Genomic DNA, 25217 nt, shown 5'->3' on the forward strand with positions numbered 1-25217 from the left:
GGCAATGACCTTGTCTGAGAAGCCCTTCTTCCTCAGACGCTGCCGCTCAATAGCCAGGCCGTAAGACCAAAGGGGGAGGGATCCTCCATCACCACGGGACCCTGATGTAACAGACCCTGCTCCACTGGCAGCCGCAGAGGATCGTCGACTGAGAGCCTGATCAAGTCCGCATACCAGGGACGTCTGGGCCAATCCGGACCCACCAGGATTACCCGGCCCGGATGCTTTGCCACCCGGTCTAGCACCCTGCCCAACATGGGCCAGGGCGGGAACACATAGAGGAGCTCTTGTGTCGGCCACTGTTGGAGAAGAGCATCTACTCCCAGGGATCGAGGGTCCCGTCCTCTGCTGAAAAAGCGCGGCACTTGGCAATTGGCCGATGACGCCATCAGATCTAGGCTCGGCTGGCCCCAGCGCTTCGTGATGCCCAAGAACGCTTGAGCAGATAGCTGCCACTCTCCGGGCTCCAAGGTATGGCGACAGAAAGTCCGCCTTGACATTCATGACTCCGGCAATGTGGGCCGCTGACAGCTGTTCCAGGTTCGCTTCCGCCCACTGGCATAGATTCATGGCCTCCTTGGCTAGAGGGGCGCTCTTGGTACCTCCCTGGCGGTTGACATAGGCCACAGCCGTGGCATTGTCCGACAGGACCCGTACTGGCTTCAACGCCAGTACCGGGATGAACTCCAAAAGCGCCAACCGAATGGCTCTGAGTTCCAGGAGGTAGATAGACCACTTTGCCTCTGCAGGAGACCAGAGCCCCTGCGCTGTCCTTCCCAAGCAGTGGGCTCCCCAGCCCGAGAAAGAGGCGTCCGTCGTGACGACAATCCACTCCGGGGTCACCAGAGGCATTCCCGCAGACAACTTGTCTGTCTGCGTCCACCAGCTCAGCGCCTTGCGCACTGCTGGGTCCAAGGGAAGGCGCACAGCATAATCCTCCGACATCGGAGTCCAGCGCTGCAGCAGAGATTGTTGTAGTGGTCTCATATGAGCCCTGGCCCAGGGCAACTACTTCCATCGTGGCCGTCATAGAGCCCAACAGCTGCACATAGTCCCAAGCCCGAAGAGGAGAGGCTACTAGGAACTGGTCCACCTGAGCCTGAAGCTTGCCAATCCGATTGTCTGCAGGAACACTCTGCCCACTTGGGTGTCGAATCGAACTCCCAGATACTCCAGGGACTGAGTTGGGCGCAGCTGGCTTTTCTCCCAGTTGATGATCCACCCCAGGAGCTCAAAAGAGCAACCACCCGGTTCACAGCTTTGCCGCACTCTGCATAAGAGGGGGCTCGGATCAACCAGTCGTCCAGATAAGGATGGACTTGTACTCCTTCCTTCCTCAGGAAGGCCGCGATGACCACCATTACTTTGGAGAAGGTCCGCGGAGCAGTAGCCAACCCGAACGGGAGGGCTCTGAACTGGAAGTGTCGGCCCAGTACTGCAAAACGCAGAAAGCGTTGATGAGGCCAGATGGGAATATGCAAGTACGCTTCCTTGATGTCCAAGGATGCCAGGTACTCCCCTGCCTTCACTGCCGCTATAACAGAGCGGAGAGTCTCCATGCGAAAGTGCCGAACTTTCAAGGCCCGATTGACCCCTTTGAGGTCGAGGATAGGCCGCACAGAACCTCCTTTCTTTGGTACCACAAAGTAAATGGAGTAACGTCCCTTGCCAAGCTGATTTTCTGGCACCGGAACGACCGCACCCAGGCGGATCAGATTGTCCAAGGTCTGCTGCACTGCCACAGCTTTGACCGGAGACTTGCAGGGAGAGAGTACAAACCCGTCTCTTAAGGGTCGGCAGAACTCTAGCTTGTAGCCGTCTCTGATGACTTCCAGCACCCAAGCGTCTGAAGTTATTGTGGTCCACTCGCCCAGAAACGAGGACAGCCGTCCTCCAATCTGCACTGGGGGGTGGACCAAGGCCCCGTCATTGGTACGAGACCCTAGGGAGGACCGGAGGGAGCACCTCCGGGACGGCGGTCTCTGCGAAAGGAATGCTGCTTGGGGGAGAAGTTCCTCTTGAAGGAAGAGGAGGCAGAAGAGCCCGACCTGCCCGGGCGGTACCGACGGGCTTCCTGAAACCGTCCTCTGGAGGTACCGGGGCGAGTACTAGCCCGAGCCCTGACCTCTGGTAACTTCTTGCCCTTAGACGTGCCGAGATCGGTCACGATTTTGTCCAGCTCGACCCCAAAGAGCAGCTTGCCTTTAAAAGGCAATTCAGCCAGGCGGGATTTAGAGGCGTGGTCAGCGGACCAATGCTTCAGCCAAAGCCACCGCCGCGCAGAGATTGTCTGAGCCATGCCTTTAGCTGAGGCACTCAAGACATCATACAGCAAGTCTGCCAAAGAGGCTAAGCCCGATTCCAGGGCCGGCCAATCAGCCCTCAAGGAATGATCCGAGGGGGAAGCCCGCTGCACCATAGTCAGGCACGCCCTGGCCACATAGGAGCCGCAAACTGAGGCCTGCAAACTTAAAGCAGCCGCCTCAAAGGACGACCTTAAGGCCGCCTCCAATCTTCTGTCTTGGGCGTCCTTTAGGGCCGTGCACCTTCCACCGGCAACGCCGTTTTCTTAGTCACCGCAGTGATTAAAGAATCCACGGTAGGCCACAGATAGGCCTCACGTTCACTTTCAGGCAAAGGATAGAGGCGGGACATAGCCCTAGCCACTTTAAGGCTCGCTTCCGGGACATCCCACTGAGCCGAAATTAAGGTGTGCATAGCATCATGCACGTGGAGGTTCTAGGCGGCGCTTCATCCCCAGCATAATGGCAGAACCAACAGGGGCTGGGGAGAGACGTCCTCCGGAGAGGAAATCTTCAAAATGCCCATGGCCTGCACTAACAGGTTGGGCAAATCCTCTGAGCTAAAGAGCCGCGCTGCAGAGGGGTCATCCGCTCCATCCGAGCGGGGATCCGTCTCCTCCAAGGAATCCGCAAAGGACCGTTGGGAGAACTCAGAAATGCTGCCCTCATCTACATCGGAGGAGACAAAGTCCTCCAAGGCCTGGGAATCAACCCGAGGGCGTTTACCTCCAGGGGCCTCAACCTCTTTACCAGACGAGGGAGCAGGGGCAGCATTTTGCATAAGGAAGGCCTGATGGAGCAGCAAAACAAACTCGGGGGAGAAACCCCCCAGACTGTGCACTTCCGCAGCCTGGGCTACAGCCCTAGACGCACTCTCAACCGGCGCTCGCAAGAGCGGGGGAGAGACATGCTGCGCATCCAAAATGGCGTCCAGCGCGACACTCCGCGAAGGAGCCGCGCGGGAAGAACGGCGCTTAAGTTTAGCCGCTTTTGTGCCGTCGCCCAAATTAAGGGCGTTCATGGCATTAACGTCTCCCACCTCAAGGGCGGCCCAAGAAGAAGCCGTCCGAGCCGCGTGGCCGGCCAAGATGGCGGAGGCGAGCAGCGGGGGATGGCGTTTATGGCGGGAAAACCGCCACACCGGAGGAAGGACCTGGGACACTCATCGGTCACGAAACTGTCCCCCAACAAGGGCGAATCAGACTTTAAGACCCCCGCATCCCCTCTAGAAGCGCACAAGCGATCCGGGGAGCGACTCTTTGAGCCCTCGCCCCTCCGACGCCATAGGCCACGTGGGAGCAATCCGGGGAACCCCCTGCCGCTATAAAAAGGTAAAAATTACCTGCTTCCGCTCCGAGCTGTAACGACCTGGTGTCCCAGTGAGTAGCTGCAATAAACGTTTAAATAACCGTCGAAATAACGCCTTTAAGGACGTTCAAAACTTTTTTTTTTTTTTTTTTTTAACGGAGCCAGCTGGGAGTGGGGGAGAAAAGGAGGGACCTGGCGCCACCAGGTTTTGCACTTGCTCAAGAAGAGCCCTCAACCCCAGGCACTCAACAACACCTAAAAATTAGGCTTGGAGGCCTAGCCAGAGCTGCGGCTGTGTGGTGACCACCACCTGCTGAGATAGAGAAACATACTGAGGAGTTTCCGGCAGCACATGACCACATATAGGGAGGCAAAGTTTGCTCTCTATCTCCACCTGCTGGTAGATGGACACAACCACACCAGTCTATGGGATTGATCAGCATGATGATATGGAATCAGTATTTTATATCTCTATCATATTTCCCCTCAGCCGTCTTTTCTCCAAGCTGAACAGCCCTAGCCGCTTCAGCCTTTCCTCATAGGGAAGTTGTCCCATCCCCTTTATCATTTTCGTCGCCCTTCTCTGTACCTTTTCTCAATTTTCAGATACAATGACCAGAACTGCACACAGTATTTGAGGTGCGGTCACACCATGGAGCGATACAAAGCAATATAACCTTCTCATTCATGTTTTCCATTCCTTTTCTAAAATTCCTAACATTCTATTTGCTTTCTTAGCCATTGCTGCAGACTGAGTCTCAGCTACAGAAACCCTTGGCAGATCAAAACTAGCCAGGTAGACATTCCCGTTCATAGGAGGTTCCGCGGGTTCAGAATGTAAGGAAGAATAAATCTCATGCCATGTCGACAGGATTCCAGGGTCAGAATGCCTACGATTCCCCCAGGGTGAGAATGTGGCTAGGTCCAGTACTTTTCTTTATAAGCCTAGCTAACAGTTTATCACTTTTATTAGCAAACTGAAACAATTTATATTTATAGTAACCCAATGATGTACTAACATATTTATGTACCAGTGTGTCTAGGGCCTGCCAATAGTGCAGTTGGAGTACTCCCGCTCCGCTTAGTGGGAACAGTGTCTGGGATGTATACCATCAAGTCCAGGTGATTTGCCACTCTTTAATTTATCAAATTGCCCCATTACATCTTCCAGATTTCCATGGTTCTTTTTCATTGTGATGCCTCATTAATCAGTAGCCCAGCCACATTCCTTGATCTACAAGATTTTACCACCAAGAGGAACGCTAGATAAGGTGAAAGTTGTAGCATGGGGGGTTTTTTTTTTTGGGGGGGGGGGGGGGGAAGAGATGAAGGGGGAGAATATATAATAGAATATGATGTGCTTCATAGTCTGTTTTGACTATATCATTTTAATATTTGTAAGGTTCTTTCAATAAAAATTACATAAACAGGGAAGGCAAGCTCCCATTCTAACCTTCAGAAGGCTAGAACTATATTCACATAAGCTAAGTCCCACACTCAGTACATCCTGAAAATAATTATTCTGAGCACAAGTACAATTGTTATTGTGAATGAAACATTGCAAGGGGTATTTTTGAGGGTTGCTTCCATAGCATGCACAGTGAAAAAACGGTCAGCTAAAGTATAAACCACTCTGCATTCGGGAGACACGGTTTCCCCTACAGTAATTAAAAAAAAAAAGTCTCCCTTTCAGATTACAACACCTACTTTATGTTTTAGCATATTTACTTACACCAATGTCATCCACCAACATCTTATCCAAGCCAACTGGACCCAGGGAACTTTTCACGATATTGGCAATGGAAGCAGCAGCAGTAACTAAGAAAACGTGAAAAAAAAAATTAGTAACAATTAGAAAACACAAAAAGTTACACTGGCCCTAAACTTCATAAGTTTGTGTATACAAAATCCACACAACTCCATAAATTTATGGTCCAGTTTTCCAGTCATAAAAGGTTCATTGATAACCATGCAGGACAATTTCAGAAACAAAGATCAACAATGTAAATTGCTAAAGGAGTGCAGTATTTAATCACTTCCAGATATCTGACATTTTTCTACCAACTAGATAAACTATAAAACTATTTTGTTCTACTATTTCAGCTTTAAGTAGATGCCACTTATTTACTTCACACTGACAGATTATTCATCTGCTCAGTAAATTGCTACAGAAAAGCACAAATAGACCGCTATTAAATGGACTTGGAAAAATTCCGCATTTTTAGGTATAACTTGTCTGGAATGTTTTTACGTTTGGGGAGCGTGCCAGGTGCCCTTGACCTGGATTGGCCACTGTCGGTGACAGGATGCTGGGCTAGATGGACCTTTGGTCTTTCCCAGTATGGCACTACTTATGTACTTATGTACTTATGTACTTATAAGGTCCTTAAATAAAAGCTAAACTGATTTTCACCTTAACATGTATAGCTACAGCAGCTACATTTTTCACATCTAAGAATTCTCATTACAATTGCCTGTCCCCAGCCATAAACTTGAGGGAAGAAATGTTCCGTCAATGTGGGTATGTGGAGCATAAAAAAGAGAAATGCCTCCGTGCCCCTTCAGTCCTTGTCTGTAGCCGTGTCAAGTGGCTCTCCTCAAGGAACCTCAGGTTTTTTCTTCTTTCTCTGTGGACTGCTTCCTCTTTAGTCTCACTCCTCCCCTCAACCATAAGCAAGAGAAACTACAGAAATGTTATTGCTGCTTAGCAAGCCACAATCTTGCCCTTAGCAGTGGGGGAGCTCTGAAAAACAAGGCCCACAGAATTGAGACCGTTGCTCCACCCCCCCCCCCCCCCCACCTCCTCTGATCCTGATCAATTCCCATCCGGCACAACCACAGGGTAGCAGTGATTCAGTGAGCTAACAGAAAGGAAGGGGGAGGGGACCAAAAAACCCAAAACCACGCACTGTTCTTCAAAGCCTGCTCCGTCAGCTCTAACTTAACCGCACAGTGGCCCTGTGGTAATGCTACTGTGAAGTCAGCCTCTAAAGCTTCCCTGAAATACAAAACTCCCCTCCCATGTGGCAGATAGGATAACACCACAAACATGCCATTCGCTAGCCCAGCAGGGCAATTTACCTCTGTTGTTCCTGTTCAAGGTGATGCAAATTTAACCTTAATACAGCTATTCAAGTGCTTTGTCCAAGACAGCCCAGCAATTTTACAAGTTTCAGAGAGACTACTCCATCTCCACATTACAGTCTGATCTCACACAGCAAACCCAAATAGAAATGAATCTTGTCTGGTCTTAGCCTCAATCTCCTCCACCACCAATTATTTAGCTTAAATAATGAAAAAGCATGGTTAGAACAAGCAACCAACAACAAGGTATTGTTTCACTCATTTCAATAATTGAAAGATTGTTTAACATTTCAGCAGTCTGTTGGCTGTCTTCTGTTGCCAATTTCAGGCTTCCTAAGAAAAATTGAAGAGCCTCCAATAATAGCTCACCTCATCAGCGTATATTTGTTATATTTGTATCCCACATTTTCCCACCTATTTGCAGGCTCAATGTGGCTTACATAGTACCTTAAAGGCGTTCGCCAAGTCCGGTAGAGAAACACATACATGGTGGTGATGTGGTCGATTAAGGTTCAGGCACAATGGGAATCGAAGAGAGGAGAGGTTATATAGTGTCCATTACGAGCTTTGGTTTTGCTGTGTTGCAGAGTGTAGGCAAGGTCTGAGGTGCTGTGGCTAGGCCGAATGGCATCGCTCTGAATTGAAAATGACGACCGAGCACTGCAAAGCGAAGAAAGCGCCTGTGGGGAGGCCAGATTGGAATGTGTAAATAGGCCTCTGAGATCAAGAAAGGTCAAAAACTCCCTTGGCTGTACCGCTGCGATCACCGATCGGAGGGTTTCCATGCGGAAAAGCCGAACCCGTAAAGACCTGTTGACTCACTTGAGATCTAAGACAGGTCACCAAGAACAGCCCTTTTTTGGCACCACAAAATAATGGAGTATCAACCACACCCTCTTTCTGCTGGGGGTATGCACTGACGCCCCCAGCCGTTGTAACTTGAGAAGGGGTGTGTCAAACGGCCCACACTTTGGCGGGAACATTTGCAAGGAGATTCCAGAAAAGAGTCTACTATCAGACGAGCCAATTTCTAACTTGTAGCCGCTCTGATAACCTCCAAGACCCATTCGTTGGCTGTTATCCTGGTCCTCTCCACCAGGAATAGGGCCAGTCTGCCCCCAATAGAAGGCTGGATATGGACCAGGGCCCATCATTGGCGAGACCTGGCTGCGGCTGGGTTTCTGTTACCGGAAAGGAAGGCCCCCTGTCACCCTCAAAAAGGGCTGAGGCCCTCTGAGAAGACCTTGCTCTCTGAAAGAGGCGCCTGCGACCTGGATGGTAACGCCGTGTATCGCTAAACTTAGGTCTAGGTCCCGCCGGCTGGTAGTACAACTTGGACCTGTCCTCCAGGAGGCGCTGGCCCTTAGAGTCACCGAGGTCCTTCACAATCTGTTCTAAGTCTGTCCCAAACAAGAAGCTTTCCCTAAAAAGATGCCTTGCTAACATGACTTAGAGGCCATGTCTGCAGCCCAATGCTGCAACCACAGACAGCGACGCGCGGTGACCACTAGGGAAACCTCCGCCGAAGCCTCAAAAGATCATAAAGAAGATCCGCAAGAAAGGCTAAACCGGACTCAAAGGCCGGCAAAACAGCCACGAGGATCTTCCAGAGAGGAGGCCTTCTGTACCCACGATAAGCATGCCAGCGCCGCATAGGAGCTACAAGCTGAGGCCTGCAGGGAAAGGGCCGCTACTTCAAAGGACAGCTTCAAGCAAGTCTCCAACTTACGATCCTGAGGGTCCTTGAGCGCCATGCCACCCTCCACAGGGAGTGGTTTTCTTAATGACCGCTGTAATTAGGAATCCACCGCAGGGACCATTCAGTAAGTCAGAGCAGGTAGCGCATAAAGACGCAGCATAGCTCCAAGCAACCTTAAGCCCACTGTCCAGCATATCCCACTGCACCGAAATAAGGATCTTCATGATCTCATGCACATGAAAGGAACGAGGTAGGCATTTGGTGCCAGACATAAAAGGGCACCGGACCTGTTCCCTCTGACGATTCAGGGGGGAAATGGCCAAAACCTCAAAAGCCCTATCAGGGAGGGAAGCTCTTCCCTGCAAAAAAGGCGGGCAGCCATCGGATCATCCCCCTCCTCAGAGGGCAGGGTGACCTCATCTGAAAATCCAAAGATTCTGAGGGAGAGCCCGGAAACAAAACCGGGCCATCTGTGTCAGATAGCTCCTCGGGATCCAAAATCTCCACCCGGGGACGTTTTGGCAGGGAAGACTGAGAGGCTGCAGCAACCGAAGTTTGCTGAGGAAGACTGGGCTGTCTGAAGAGAAGCTCCTGACTTCTTCAAAATAAAGGCATTGTGCATTAATAAAACAAAATCCGGGGGGAAAAGGAACTACAAGAGACTCCTCTGCTCCCTGTACATCGCTTCCCCCCATCGGAGCCTGTGCCACAGAAGCGTGCTGCGCCTCTTGTCTATCAACCGCCACGTGCGGAGCAGGTCACGCCTGAGAGGAAAAAAATGGCGGCCACCAACGCGCGCTGCACTAACTGCCCTAAGGAAACTGCCGAAACTATCCCCTGCGCTTCCTACCCACCGGCTGCCTGAGGGGAACTCCTGTCACGGGCTGACGGCAGCAGGACTCAAACTCCCCTGATGCTGCTCTCCGGCCCCCACAATGGGAGCAGTGCTTAGTCGCCTCAGAAGGCACTGGCATGCTCCACAAACGCCTGCCCCCAAACTGACTCAGAACGTCTACTTCCTTCGTATGATTAAACAAAAACAAAGTCTCTTATCTTTTTTTTTTTTTTTTAGTCAGGAGAGAAAGGAAACATCCAATCAGGCCAACAGCCCCAGGCAACGGAGGAAAGGTAGGGGGAGACCAGGAGGGACCTGGCACCACCATGTGTACACCACAAGCTGCAAACAGCCACTCAACCCCTGTCTGTGCTAAACTAGGCCCAAAGGACACCAGTAGCCAGATCACACCAGAGCTGCACAGAGATGTCCCTCCACCTGCTAGAGAGAATAATGAGGTTCAGCTGGCTGCACAGGTCCACATATAGCAAACCTCAGGGTTCTCTCTCCACCTGCTGGTAGAGGGCCACAACCCACAAGTCTCTGGATTGATCTGTGGGGTGCCATGAAACATCTAGTTTTCAACAGTGGCCAATCCAGGTCGATATGGAACATCACTCCACAATAAGCCAAGGTTTGTGCTGGAAACAACTGACTCCTGGTGACATTGATTACCAATCCTAAGGACTGAAGAAGGGTAGGTATCTTGGATGAAATTTGCAGTCTCTTGATAGAGAGAGCCGCAAATCAGCCAGTCACAAGGTATGGATGAACCTGCAATCCATCTTCACGAAGGAAAGCTACCACCATGACCTCGAAAAAATGTCTTTGGTAAAGTGGAAAGGCTGAATGACATGGTCATAAATTGCTAAGGTCCCCTCTGTGGGAAGGAGCATTGGGAATATGAAAGCACGTTTCATTGATGTCCAGGGAAGCTAGAAACTCTCCCCACTAGACTAAAGTATTACATACTGCAAGGTTCCCACTATGAAAAGTTGAACAATAACACCCTAGACCTCTTATGACCTCCAAACTCAGCTGGAAGGAAGCTCCCTGGTTGCAACTACAAAGCAAAGGGAACTTCCCATTCCCTCAATTGCAACTAGGGACAGACTTGACTGTGCCTAAAGGCAGAAACGCTGGTAAGGTGGCAAGAACTGCCTGATATTAGCATTTCAGCTTGCATGTAGACTCAAAAGAAAAATCTGTAGTGAAGTCCAGGTTATAACTGTGCGATAGAAAAAATAAGACACATTGAGCTGAGGTAATCTTGGTCCACTCCTCCTAAAACCCGCAGAGGAGTCCTGCCCAAGAGTGAACTGAGACTCCATCATTGGGAGATGCAGCAGGCATAGTTAGACCTGGAGTTGAAACTGAGCTCATTCTACCAGCAGCCAGGGAGCTTGAAATGACAGTTATAAATTCCTTGCAAACGGCTGAAGAAAATCCACTGCTACACCAGGTATGTAGAGAAAAACTGTAAACTATGATCTCAGTAGGATCATCCTATATAATAATTCTCACCACCAATGTTCTAATATGTTACTGCCTGTATCCGTGGCTCCTTTGGAGCTGCTGAGCTAGGCTCCGTAGCCAGGCTGACGTCACTCACAGCTGATTCCCAGGCACGGGGAGGAGTAGGGAAACACACGAGCAAGTGGCAGGGAGACGGCGGGTGGAGAAAAAAGCTGATACTTACAAGGGCGGCCTCCAATACTTCAGCAGAAGTCTCGCGAGTCCGCCATTGGAAGTCTCGGCGGCCATTTTGAACAGCGAACCGGCAACAGAGGAGGGTCAGCGCCAGCAGCAGGCAGGCAGGAACGGGGATCTTTCCTGCCTGCCCCGAAGAATTCACTGCACAACCTGGGTGGCTGGAGGGGGGGGGGGCAGGTGAGAGAGCACGGTCGTTGGACATGGGTGGCTGGAGGGAGGGCAGGGGGAGAGGAGGGTCGCTTGACATGGATGGCTGGAGGAGGGGGGGGGGCAGGGGAGAGGGGGGTGGGGGTGGTTCCTGAGACCAAAGAGGTGGGGGTGGAAGGGGGTACTCACTCACTGTCTCTCACATACACTCTCTCTGACACACTCTCTTTCTATCACACTAGCTCTCTGTCACACACAGTCTCACACACACAGACACTGTCTCTCAAACACTCTCACACAAACACACACACACTCTGTCTCTCTCTCATTCTCTGACACACACACTCTCTCGCAAACATACACTCCGAGGAAAACCTTGCTAGCGCCCGTTTCATTTCATACAGAAATGGGCCTTTTTTTTTCCCCTAGTTTGATAGAAAACTGTCAATGCAAAATACACATAACAGCAAGTAGGAAACATTACAGAAATTCCTCGGCAGAGCCGGTGGTGGGGAGACGGGGCTAGTGCTGGCAGACATCTACGGTCTGTGCCTGAAAATGGCAGATACAAGTACATAAGTACATAAGTAGTGCCATACTGGGAAAGACCAAAGGTCCATCTAGCCCAGCATCCTGTCACCGACAGTGGCCAATCCAGGTCAAGGGCACCTGGCACGCTCCCCAAACGTAAAAACATTCCAGACAAGTTATACCTAAAAATGCGGAATTTTTCCAAGTCCATTTAATAGCGGGCTATGGACTTGTCCTTTAGGAATCTATCGAACCCCTTTTTAAACTCCGTCAAGCTAACCGCCCGGTACCACGTTCTCCGGCAACGAATTCCAGAGTCTAATTACACGTTGGGTGAAGAAAAATTTTCTCCGATTCGTTTTAAATTTACCACAGCTGTAGCTTCAACTCATGCCCTCTAGTCCTAGTATTTTTGGATAGCGTGAACAGTCGCTTCACATCCACCCGATCCATTCCACTCATTATTTTATACACCTTCTATCATATCTCCCCTCAGCCGTCTCTTCTCCAAGCTAAAAAGCCCTAGCCTTCTCAGCCTCTCTTCATAGGAAAGTCGTCCCATCCCCACTATCATTTTCGTCGCCCTTCGCTGTACCTTTTCCAATTCTACTATATCTTTTTGAGATACGGAGACCAGTACTGAACACAATACTCCAGGTGCGGTCGCACCATGGAGCGATACAACGGCATTATAACATCCGCACACCTGGACTCCATACCCTTCCTAATAACACCCAACATTCTATCGCTTTCCTAGCCGCAGCAGCACACTGAGCAGAAGGTTTCAGCGTATCATCGACGACGACACCCAGATCCCTTTCTTGATCCGTAACTCCTAACGCGGAACCTTGCAAGACGTAGCTATAATTCGGGTTCCTCTTACCCACATGCATCACTTTGCACTTGTCAACATTGAACTTCATCTGCCACTTGCACGGCCATTCTCCCAGTCTCGCAAGGTCGTCCTGTAATCGTTCACATTCCTCCTGCGACTTGACGACCCTGAATAATTTTGTGTCATTGGCGAATTTAATTACCTCACTAGTTATTCCCATCTCTAGGTCATTTATAAATACATTAAAAAGCAACGGACCCAGCACAGACCCCTGCGGGACCCCACTAACTACCCTCCTCCACTGAGAATACTGGCCACGCAATCCTACTCTCTGCTTCCTATCTTTCAACCAGTTCTTAATCCATAATAATACCCTACCTCCGATTCCATGACTCTGCAATTTCTTCAGGAGTCTTTCGTGCGGCACTTTGTCAAACGCCTTCTGAAAATCCAGATATACAATATCAACCGGCTCCCCATTGTCCACATGTTTGCTTACCCCCTCAAAAAAATGCATTAGATTGGTGAGGCAAGACTTCCCTTCACTAAATCCGTGCTGACTTTGTCTCATCAGTCCATGTTTTTGTATATGCTCTGCAATTTTATTCTTAATAATAGCCTCCACCATCTTGCCCGGCCACCGACGTCAGACTCACCGGTCTATAATTTCCCGGATCTCCTCTGGAACCCTTCTTAAAAATCGGAGTAACATTGGCTACCCTCCAGTCTTCCGGTACTACACTCGATTTTAGGGACAGATTGCATATTTCTAACAGTAGCTCCGCAAGTTAATTTTTTAGTTCTATTAATACTCAAGGTAAGGTATACACAAAAAGTAGCACATATGAGTTTATCTTGTTGGGCAGACTGGATGGACCGTGCATGTCTTTTTCTGCCGTCATCTAATAAAATAATTTGCTCCTCCAACATTCCAATGTGTCTCACTGGGATCACTCCTCCAACGTTCCAATGTATGTCACTGGGATTGTAACCACCTGCTGACGTCACTCCTCCAACGTTCTCAGTCCCCCCTTCCTCCCAGTTCCATGGGACCCTGGAACTGGGAGGGAGGGACAGAGGGAGGGGGGACTCTGGAATGGGGACCCTGGAAATGGGAGGGAGGAAGGGGGGCCTAAAACTCAGAGGGAGGTGGAGGGGGCAGGGGAGAGATGCTACACATGGATGGATGAAGGGGGCAGGACGTTGCCTGCATATGGATGAATGCAGGGGAGAGAGCATAATGCAGGGGAGGGCGGGGACCCTGGAACTCGGGGGACAACAACCCTGGAACTCGGAGGGAAGACGACGACCCTGGAACTGGGAGGGAGGGGGGGGGTCCTGGCACACACACTCATGCTCACACACACACACTCGCACCCAGTCTCACTCTGTCACACGCACACACTCGCACATTCACTCTCTCTCTCTCACACACACACTCCGAGGAAAACCTTGCTAGCGCCCGTTTCATTTGTGTCAAAAACTGGCCTTTTTTACTAGTCTACTATGTCTGGAATACTGAAGGAGAAAAAAACCATAAGGTTCCCCAAGGTTAAAAGAAGGTCCCCCTGAAAACAGACCCACAGAAACAGAAAAATACATGCTGTCACAATCTCCGATGGACATACATTGTGCCTTTTCTAAAGTGTAAAAGTCTTTTTTTTTTTTTTAAAGAATGTGACAGAACAGGAGAATCATCCCCAAACCGTCCAGTGGACTACAGGGAATATAACAGTTCAACAGATAGTGCTTCGCTACCAAACTCAGGAATGAGAGAGGAGATGAGCACCTAAAGTAACAGACCAGAGAAAGTATGGAGATCTTCCAGGAGAGCACACCATAATATACAATAGTGGGAGCTGAAACCACAAAGACAGGTGCCTCTAAATCAGTCTTACCTGAGCTAACAAATTAGAAAACAGAACAGACATTTTGAAACCAAGGGGCTCACCACATCTACCACGTGCTAGAGCTGAGAATACTGAGGTTTCCAAGGGGCTGAGCACGGCTCTTATTGGCTGCCTCTATCAGTCTTCTCAGTCTCTATCTGCTGGTAGGCGTGCACAACCCATCAGTCATTCTGGGTGGGTCAGCAGGGACGCTAAGGAAATTCATTTTGAATTATGTTCCTCATATAGGGACCACTTGTGGAATTATGTTTATATACATTTTTTTTGAGATTCATATAGTGATCCTATGGGTTCTTATTATGGCGCCATCTGATTTGCATATTACTTAACATCCGCGTTTCTAAACTAATCTATAATCTTGAGGCTTTGTATTTTTGTGATTATGATTTGTAAGTTAGTAGAGTGTGATTTTTTTTTTAAATTTCTTTTGGGTTGTGAATAATCTTCTCTCATTATTTTGGAGCCAACGTAGGTTGTCACCTTCTGGTGATTGATTATGTATGTAGATATTCAAGTTAATTTAACTGTTGTGATTTGGTTTCTAGTTCACAGATTCAACTGTTGAAAAAGTAACTGTGCTGAGGCTTTTTTTTGTTGTTGGTTTTTTTAACTTATGCTGCCATAGTCATTTGGCCATTAAGTGAGTTACCTGTTTAATCCAGGATATTTTTGATACATTTTATATATATAGTTAGTAGCTTTTTTTCTTTTTTGTTCTGTAGCTGTATATGGCAGAAACTAGGGTACACACCATTTTTACCATTTGGTGATGAAGATCACAGTATAGGTATGTGTCCTATTTATACATTACCATTTTATATGTATATTATGATAATTTATTTTTGTTTTAATGATATCTACTGGCTTGGTCTATATTTGTTTTTATTATATTTTTATACATATGCATGTTTATGTCATGGTTTTCTAGTTTTTATTTTGTATTTATGCTTTGCTATGTGCAATTTTGTTTTATAGCCCCCAACGCAGCCCTTTTGGGCAAAACACAGCCTGAGTCAATTTATTGGGTTGTAACCCTATAATAAAGATATATTTGTACCTACTACTGATCTGCTTCATTTGTTTAACTGTGCAGTACATAAGGGAAGAAAATACTTAAGAGTATCTCAAAAACTTCTTGTTTGATACTTTATGGCACTATTTTAATTTGTTTTTATGGATGGTATTTGGTTTTTATGTTTATTATTGTATGTGTTTTGGCACCTGGACTAAAACTGAAGTATTCATTATACTTAAAAACAGTACCCTCTTTTTCCTTTTAAGAGATTACAGTGCCTGCTTACTACATTAGTTTGCTTTGATTGCTGTGAAGCGGACACAGAGGAGTTGGTGTGCACTGGTCCCCTCCGGCATCAACCCTAAGCCCTGTTATTTGAGGAGTCCACTACAACTGTTTATTGAACCCTCAACCCAAAAATAACATTACAGAACATAAGTATTAATTGCTTTCCAAAAACTGGTGATACACAAGTGATAATCCGTCACACCACTTGCATTCAAACATATCTTGAAACAGCAATTTAGCTATAAGAACCCACGAGTCAAAAATTACTACATTGAGTCCTATTTATGTTAAATTCAAATACTTACTAGTTTTCTTTAACTATAAGACCCAAAACAAATCTTAATATAGTAGTTTGAAAATAAGATGTACACACCTGTCTTGTCATTAACTGAAGTCAAAAAACAAACCCCTTTCACACTCAACCCTCATTTAAAACAATCGCAGATTACTTTTCAATGCTTTTGTTTGTAAAGCATACGTTCATTTTTCATTCTGGCTAGATCAGTGTCCTTTATTTGAAGGCCCGTAGCCCAATGACAACCCCCCTGCCCTGGAAACCTCAGGAGTAGCCTGACACTTTTTTCTACCCAGAATGGGGCTCGTGGATGGTAGATAAAAACCCTATGGTGGAAAGACAATGTCAGGAAGTATTTTTTCACGGAGATGGTGGTGGATATGTGGAGGTTGTGATGAAAATGGTAATGGAATTCAAACATGCATGAGATAAACACAAAGAAATCCTTTTTAGAAGGAATGGTTCTGTGGAATCTTAGCGGAGATTGGGTGGCGACACTGGTAATTAGGAAACAAAATGGGAGCTGGTAGACTTCTACAGTCTATGCCCTGATTGTGACTGAATAGATAGGGATGAGCTGGAGTGTAAATTTTAAGGGGCTTCGACGTTAGCTTCAGAACGTAGGCCCAGATGCATCAACCAAACGTAAAAAAATCTAAAACGTAAAAGCCCTTAACAAATTTTAAAAAATGAAGAATGCACCAAAAAAACAAGTCGCACATGTTTGGTGCGGTATTGTAAAGTACAATGCATCAAACTGGTGCAATTCCCATCAGTAATTGGCCCCTAAAGCATGCGCAGAGCAGCCAAGCGTTACGCTGGCTGCTCTGCGCATACCACAAACGTCAAAACAACCAAAAACAAAACACAAACACGTGGACGGCCTTGCTCCGCCAGAGGTTGCTGCTGCTCCCCGCTTCCCCCCTCTGCATTAAATTAAAAAAACAAAAATCAAAGCTTTAGCAGCCCTGGCCCCCCTCCCTTCCTTTCTCTCATCAACGCTTTCTCCTCCACAGCTCCGCCTCCCGCCATCCTCCGCCCCTGTGCCCCACCCGAGGTCGTCGCCACCGGACCCCCTCCGCCTTACCGGGCCCACGCAGCGCCTCTCACCTCTGTGTGAAGGCGCTGCACGGGCAAGAACATCTGATGCCTCTTTGCCGAGTCTTCGCATCTCTCCTTTCCTACTGGGCCCGCCCCTGTCTGACATAAGTAATCTACACAGGTTACTTACATCAGACGGGGCGGGCCCAGGAGGAAAGGAGAGACGCGAAGACTCGAGGCATCAGCTGCTGTTCTTGCCCGTGCAGCGCCTTCACACAGAGATGAGAGGCGCTGAGCGGCCCCGGTAAGGCGGGGGGGGGGGGGGGGGGGAGACTGGGGGGGCGGAGGATGGCAGGAGGCAGAGCTGTGGGGAGAAAGAGTTGATGAAACGAAGGGAGGGGGCCGGGGCTGCTAAAGCTTTTTTATTTTTTTTTTATTTAATGCAGGGGGGGAAGCGGGGAGCAGCAGCGACCTCGGGAGGGGCAAGGCCATCCATAAAGGATGCTCCTGACGAGCGCCTTTGCCCCCTCCTGATCCTTTTTTTTTTCACTTTTACATTGATGCAGGGGGAGCGGGGAGCAGCAGCGACCACGGGCGTCAATAAAGGACGCCCCTGATGTGCGTTTTCGCCCCCTCGCTTTTTTTTTTTGTTTTTACATTAAAGTTTTTAGTCTGACTGCCCTAACAGGTACAGAGACCTGTCGTTAGCTTTCCGGCAGTTTTCCAGCGTTAGGGCAGGCGGAAAACTTTTAGTGCATCTCATTTCAAAAGGGTTTCTACACAATTTGCTCATCTGCATTCCGTTTTCGTTTGCTGCTACCATCGTCAGAAATTGGGCTTTAATGCATACCAGGGTAGGAAAACTGTTCGTTAAAGTTTAGTGTATCTGGCCTTAAGTACAAGAACAGTGCTGGGTAGATTTCAACAGTCTGTGCCCTGAGAAAGGCATCAAACTCGCGTATACATATAAAGTATCACATACCATGTAAATCAGTTTATCTTGTTGGGCAGACTGGATGGATCATACAGGTTTACCTGCCGTCATTTACTGTTATATATTACAAGTGCTTTCTCGATAGACGAGAAAATGGTATTTGGAAATGCAAACCTCCTCGAGACTGCCACCAATGAAAAGTGCGAACTTCACACTGTAAAGATGAACTGAAAGGGACGGACGTCATTGACACACTGGTCAGCAGTGTCGTAACTTCGTAGAGAAATATACTTGGCGGCTCTCCTACTCATTCGAATCGGAACCAAAGTGGTGCTGATTTTTTAACGAAGACCACGGGGAGGGGAGGGGAGGGGGGGGGGGCTAGACAGATCTAGATGAATTAACTACATACCTACTCTAACAAATATTTAAGGATATATACTACAGAACGCGTCCTCATATACCGCCGCCTTCCCAAGGCATACAACATGACCAAAAAATAAAAAAGATCACGCGTTACCAAACCCCAGAACCTGTGTGCCCCGGCACAACCGGGGAGGAAACCGCTATTCGGCCCTGTCAAGCCACGCGCGAAGCATCTATGGCCCTGATTCAAGAACAGCAAACGATGTGGCTACAAGAGCACTACGTGTAGCAAAAAGCAAGCACCCTTACACCACTGGGCAAGCATTTTACCATTCTGACTGCGTACAGCTTCGCCAGAAAAACGCTCTCCAAACACAGCCAAAGGCCCCTCCAGTGCCGCCATCTTCCCTCAACAGAAAGAAAGATCAACGTGCGCGCTCCATACAATCCTTGCACGCACGCAAACCACTACGTACTAGTACTACCCCTTTTCCCGAACCCAAGACCAATCAAAGGAAAGAGGGGGAGGAACCTAATCGCTTTACAACGCAACTGTGTGACTTCGGTGGTTTTACCCACTAATATTGCGTAAACCTCCTTGGCATACAAGGATTGCATACACTTCTGGGGAGAAAGGCGGGGTTGCATTGCAGGTTCGCGCGCCGAATCTTCCAGACCTTTCAGTTCGGGGCGTAATTTAAGGATGTTCGCGATACTTGCGCTTGTCGCATGTGGAAGTAGTAAGCACCATAAACCTCATTGGTAAGCATCAAGGCGGCTAAGGTTTGATTGAGAACAGGAGGCGGTATGACGTCAAAAAAAGTTGAAGTTAATTAGGTTTCTCTCTTTCCTCTCGCCTGCCACAGTCATCCGTCTTTCCACCTTACCCTCCTCTTAAATAGAGGAGTGTGGTAGCCGTGTTAGTCCACTCTTAAGGTTATCAATAGAAATCAAACAAAATAAAACATGGAAAAGAAAATAAGATGATACCTTTTTTATTGGACATAACTTAATACTTTTCTTGATTAGCTTTCGAAGGTTGCCCTTCTTCGTCAGATCGGAAATTACTTATATACACTGTCAGCTAGCACATTTGCTTATTTCCGATCTGACGAAGAAGGGCAACCTTCGAAAGCTAATCAAGAAAAGTATTAAGTTATGTCCAATAAAAAAGGTATCATCTTATTTTCTTTTCCATGTTTTATTTTGTTTGATTTCTATTGATAACCTTACCCTCAAAACTAAGTGAACAAATCTATGCTTATGCTGCTGCTGCTGCTGCTGCTGCTGCTGCTGCAGCATCTACCATAGGCGTAGACTGGGGGGGGCGAGGGGGGGGCAATGCCCCCCCAAACGACGATGAGGCGCCGCCGCGCCATTAGTTAAAAAAAAAAACAACACATGCACGCACGCACTCCTCTCCATCCTGTATATATTAAAACTGACAAAATGGAGTCACAAATATAAAATGGACTCCAGAAGTGCAGCTGGAATAGCTGACACTGAAAATCTGACATTATAATAACCTTTATCAAGAATGTGCTGAGAGTCCTGAGAAAGAAGGGGGTAGAGGAACAGGATGTCTACAGCATGACCATGAGTTGAAAGTAAGAACAAAGGTTGGCAAGACATGTGAAACTTGTGTCTGATAGTACTGCATAAGGGAAAAAAAGGGGAGAGAAAGTTAGACGCCAGATGGCTTGAGATAAATTAGTAAAGAGCTAAATAACATGTAAGGGATGTGTGATGATGCCAGAATTATGTATATATAAGAAAGGAGACATTTGTATTAGCAAGCAACTTCATCTCTGTAACTGATGAGATTGTTTCTCCGTACTTGCTTCCTATGTAATATTCTTGCATAGCTCTGTCATGGAATTGACAGTTGAATAAAAAGAAAAAATTATACAACTTTTCTGCTTTCATTTTTTATTATTTTTTGGAGGAAATACTCAGTAAACAGTTTAAACAAAGGGGTTTAAACAATCCGCTTGGCTTTCCTGCTCTCTCTGTCTGCGTCCCGCCTTCCTCTGACGTCAGAGGAAGGCGGGACGCAGACAGAGAGGGCAGGGAAGCCAAGCGGAGTAGCGGACGGAGAGGAGCGTGTCCGTCTACCCCTCTCTCTTCCTCCCTCCCTCCCTCCGCCGCAGGCAGCAGTCTTTTCCAGCGTTCCTGGCAGCGGTAGCGATGTACACGCTGCCTTTGGCTCTGCCTCGAAGCCTTCTCTTCAAGTTCCTGTTCCCGCATAGGTGGGAACAGGAACTTGAAGAGAAGGCTTCCGGGGCAGACCGAAGGCAGCGTGTACATCGCTACCGCTGCCAGGAACGCTGAAAAAGCTGAAGACTGTTGCCTGCGGCGGAGGGAGGGAGGGAGGAAGAGAGGGGGTAAACGGAATCACCATTTTGGACTTCGCGGGGGGGGGGGAGCAGAGGGAAGATGGATGGGACTGGGAGGGGTGGGGAGCAGAGGGAAGGAGCAGGAGATGGATGGGACTGGGTGGGGTGGGAAGCAGAGGGAAGGAGCAGGAGATGAATGGGACTGGGAGGGGTGGGAAGCAGAGGGAAGGAGCAGGAGATGGATGGGACTGCGAGGGGTGGGGAGCAGAGGGAAGGAGCAAGAGATGGATGGGACTGCGAGGGGTGGGGAGCAGAGGGAAGCCTACTGGAAAGAAGACACTGAATAAAACAGAAGACACTGGGACCAAAGCGAATAGAAAAACTAAATGATCAGACAACAAAGGTAGATAAAAGTATTTTATTCATAATTTATTAATTGAAATGTGTCAGCTTTTTGAAATGTGCATCTGTGATATTTTGCCTGTAAATTCAATTCCTTCCTCCACATTAGCATATTCATTTGCATATGTATATATGCAAATGATATGCTAATATGCTCCGCCCATTCTTTGTCCCCCCCCCCAAATGAAACAGTCAAACTACGCCTATGGCATCTACCCTATTGTTGGTATCATTTTTATTAATGTAAGCCCTACCTCTGAGTGCTGAACCATACAATTAATTTGCTTGTGTAGTCAGTGGCTATTACCTCTGGTGTGATTGATTTCCTCCCAAGTGAACAGGTGCCTACTATACAACAATTTTAACAGGGAAAGGTTTATGGTAAGAATCAGATAAAGTCTGCTAACTATATATTTTTTTAACTAATCACTTTAAACGATACTCAATAACACTGTAACCTAATAAATACTCTTTTAAATCTTTAGCAACCTAGCTGGAATGGATCCAGTTTACAAAAATAAGAATAATAACAATACAGAAAATAGTTGAACAGCACTAGGAAAACATATCAGATAAGTAATTTCTCAGTAATTCTTTTTAACTAAATGTTAGTGTCTGAAATAAAAATTTCCAATTCAAGAGTTGATACTTTGTGTTAACTTCTTATTTTCCAGGATTAACACTCACTGCAGGACTCCAGTCTCTCAGGTAAGTATATCTCTGTAGTTGTATTTAATATATATGTTTTTTAAATGTCTGTCATTTTCTCTTTTCTAGTTGTTCTTTCTTATTAAACTTCTTTTCTTCTCCTTTCTTTTAGTTGGAGCTCATATGTCTTCTCTCTCAGGACTCTCCAATCAGGAACTCTATTGCCTGATTTTAACAAATCAAAAATGCAATATCCTACAGCTATTCTAAGATTTATTATATTATCAAAATATTTTTATAATCCAAAACTAAGGAAAATAAATGGTTATTCAAGTGCCCCTTCTAACCCACCCAATTTAATTACCCACTGTCAGCACTACTATATTATTTTACTCAAACTTTGTTTTCCTTTAAAAAAAAAAAATTTGTTTTTAAATTAAATACCTTATTGACAGTAACCGCCACAAAGCAGCCCAACACTGTCAAACTCCAATAACAAGATAATGTTGCAGAACTCAAAGATTCTATTTAACGACAAGCATTTTATTACTGGATTCTTTATTAACAATTTTTTAAATTTCTTTCACTATTTCTTCTCTGTTAGTCAAAAACCACTCACCAGTTAAATAATGTTGGATAACTAATACAAGCATGAAAGCTGTGTCACAAAATTTTATATTTGACATACACTAAATAAAAAAAAAAAGCTCTCTCATATGATTCTAATAGGTAGGGAATTTTCCAACATCATAACAAATTTTAACAAATTAAACCTCACAAGTCCAGGTGACTTACAGTGATGATCTAACCCTTATTGGACTCATCATAGGTTCCGAACCTACCCCCGACAACCTCAACGTAAAAAAAACTCCAATGTGGAGAAAAAAACACTGTGGCAAAAAAACGGAGGATATTATTTAATGGAAAAATCCCTAGCTATAGAATCTGCAAAACAAACCGGAAGAATTAATAAACATCTATTTTCAAAAATATGGGTGCACCATGTAAATGAGGAAAATGAGTCAATCAGTACTGGTGGTGCTATAAAATTCTCCTTCCCCCTGAAGCAGGATTGAAACAAGGGATCCCCCTGTCGGGGTATTAAAGATGAGTGGCCACTCATGAGGTTTATAACTGTGAAAGCTAGATGTACCTGGATTGGATTTGATCGGTGTTGTTCCAGGACTTAAGTATTTTTTTCCCCTCATTTACGTGGTGCATCCATATTTTTATTTTATTTTATTTGTTACATTTGTATCCGACACAGCTGTGTTTCGGCCAGACAGGCCTGCGTCAGAAGTCTTCTCACCGTGTGTTGATTTTTAATTCTATCCAATTGTAAAAGGAATATGTGTGTCTCTTTTTGAACTTTAGCCTTAAATAATCCTTGAAAACAAAGTAAAGCATAAACCATCAGAGCAGCGTCTCGTCTCTGTAAAGTCAAACACTAGCTCTGTTTGACTTTACAGAGACGAGACGCTATAGTTCAAAAAGAGACACACAAATTCCTTTTACAATTGGATAGAATTAAAAATCAATACACGGTGAGAAGACTCCTGATGCAGGCCTGTCTGGCCGAAACACAGCTGTGTCGAGTCCCTTTCTCCCTGCTATCCCTTGGCTAATAAAGTGTTTAAATTTTTTATGAACAAGTGTTGTCCTTTTCATTTTTTTACTTTTTTATGTATTTGTATTTTTAAATACAAATTTGATATTTTCTTGTTTTTAATTTTTTGATTATTTTTGTTTTGTTAGTCATCTTCGTTGTTTTGCTTTTTTGTTGTTTTTTTGCAGACTGGTTTCTTCTGTTTTTTGTGTTACATTTGTATCCCACATTTTCCCACCTATTTGCAGGCTCAATGTGGCTTACATAGTACCGTAAAGGCGTTCGCCAATTCCGGTATGAACAAATACAGTAATGTGGTAGAATAAGGTTCGTGTGTGCAGACACATTAGGGAATCGTGGAGAGGAAGAGGAGTTATATGTCCATTACGAGCTTTGGTTTCGTTGTGTTGCAGGGTACAGGCATTTAAGTTGGGTCGGTAGGGTATGCCTTTTTGATTAGGTTAGTTTTTAATGATTTCCGGAAGTTTAGGTGATCATAAGTTGTTTTTACGGCTTTTGGTAATATGTTCCATAGTTGTGTGCTTATGTAGGAAAAGCTGGATGCATAAGTTGATTTGTATTTGAGTCCTTTGTAGCTTGGGTAGTGGAGATTTAGGTATGTTTGTGTTGATCCTGTTTCTGGTTGGTAGGTCTATGAGGTCTCTCATGTATCCCGAGGCTTCGCCGTAGATAATTTTATGAACCAGGGTGCAGATGTTGAAAGCAATACGTTCTTTGATTGGGAGCCAGTGCAGTTTTTCTCAGAGGGGTTTGGCGCTTTCGAATCGTGTTTTTCCAAATATAAGCCTGGCTGCCGTGTTTTGAGCGGTCTGAAGTTTCTTTATAATTTGTTCTTTGCATCCCGCATAAATTCCGTTGCAGTAGTCTACATGGCTTAGTACCATTGATTGTATCAGGTTGTGAAATGTTTCCCTCAGAATGGTTTCACGCGTTTGAGTTTCCACATTGAGTGGAACATTTTTCTTTGTTGTAGATTTCACTTGGCTGTCTAGTGTGAGGTTACGGTCGATTTGTAACATCGAGAATTTTCAGTTTGTCTGAGATAGGGAGGGTATAATCTGGGGTACATAAGTAATACCACACTGGGAAAAGACCAAGGGTCCATCGAGCCCAGCATCCTGTCCACGACAGCGGCCAATCCAGGCCAAGGCAAGCTTCCCAAACGTATAAACATTCTATACATGTTATTCCTGGAATTGTGGATTTTTCCCAAGTCCATTTAGTAGTGGTTTATGGACTTGTCCTTTAGGAAACTGTCTAGCCCCTTTTTAAACTCTGCTAAGCTAACCGCCTTCACCACGTTCTCTGGCAACGAATTCCAGAGTTCAATTATGTGTTGGGTGAAGAAACATTTTCTCCGATTTGTTTTAAATTTACTACACTGTAGTTTCATCGCATGCCCCCTAGTCCTAGTATTTTTGGAAAGCGTGAACAGACGCTTCACATCCACCTGTTCCATTCCACTCATTATTTTATATACCTCTATCATGTCTCCCCTCAGCCTTCTCTTCTCCAAGCTGAAAAGCCCTAGCTTCTTTAGTCTTTCTTCATAGGGAAGTCATCCTATCCCCGCTATCATTTTAGTCGCCCTTCGCTGCACCTTTTCCAATTCAACTATATCTTTCTTGAGATGCGGCGAGCAGAATTAAACACAATACTCAAGGTTCAGTTGCAACATGGAGCGATACAACAGCATTATAACATCCTCACACCTGTTTTCCATACCTTTCCTAATAATACCCAACATTCTATTCGCTTTCCTAGCCACAGCAGCACACTGAGCAGAAGGTTTCAGTGTATTATCGACGACTGTTCGTATTGTATTGGGATGAGAGGATGAGATGGTGTGTTTTTTCTGTGTTGAGTTTTAGTTGTAATGCATTTGCCCATGAGTCCATGA

At 46.4% G+C, this 25217-nt stretch overlaps 1 protein-coding gene across 1 annotated transcript in view; it reads right to left on the reverse strand.

Annotated features, from left to right (window-relative positions):
• The window catches only part of TCP1 (t-complex 1), a 114083-nt gene extending 95345 nt beyond the window's left edge, over positions 1 to 18738 (reverse strand). Inside the window, 2 exon segments of the mRNA XM_030198394.1 lie at positions 5344 to 5429; positions 18635 to 18738. Of these exon segments, the coding sequence (XP_030054254.1) occupies positions 5344 to 5429; positions 18635 to 18707 (159 nt within the window). The 5' untranslated portion in view covers positions 18708 to 18738.
• Between the last annotated feature and the right edge of the window lie 6479 nt (positions 18739 to 25217).

This window comes from Microcaecilia unicolor, chromosome 3 (genome assembly GCF_901765095.1).
Source record: "Microcaecilia unicolor chromosome 3, aMicUni1.1, whole genome shotgun sequence".
Taxonomy (NCBI): Eukaryota; Metazoa; Chordata; class Amphibia; order Gymnophiona; family Siphonopidae; genus Microcaecilia; species Microcaecilia unicolor.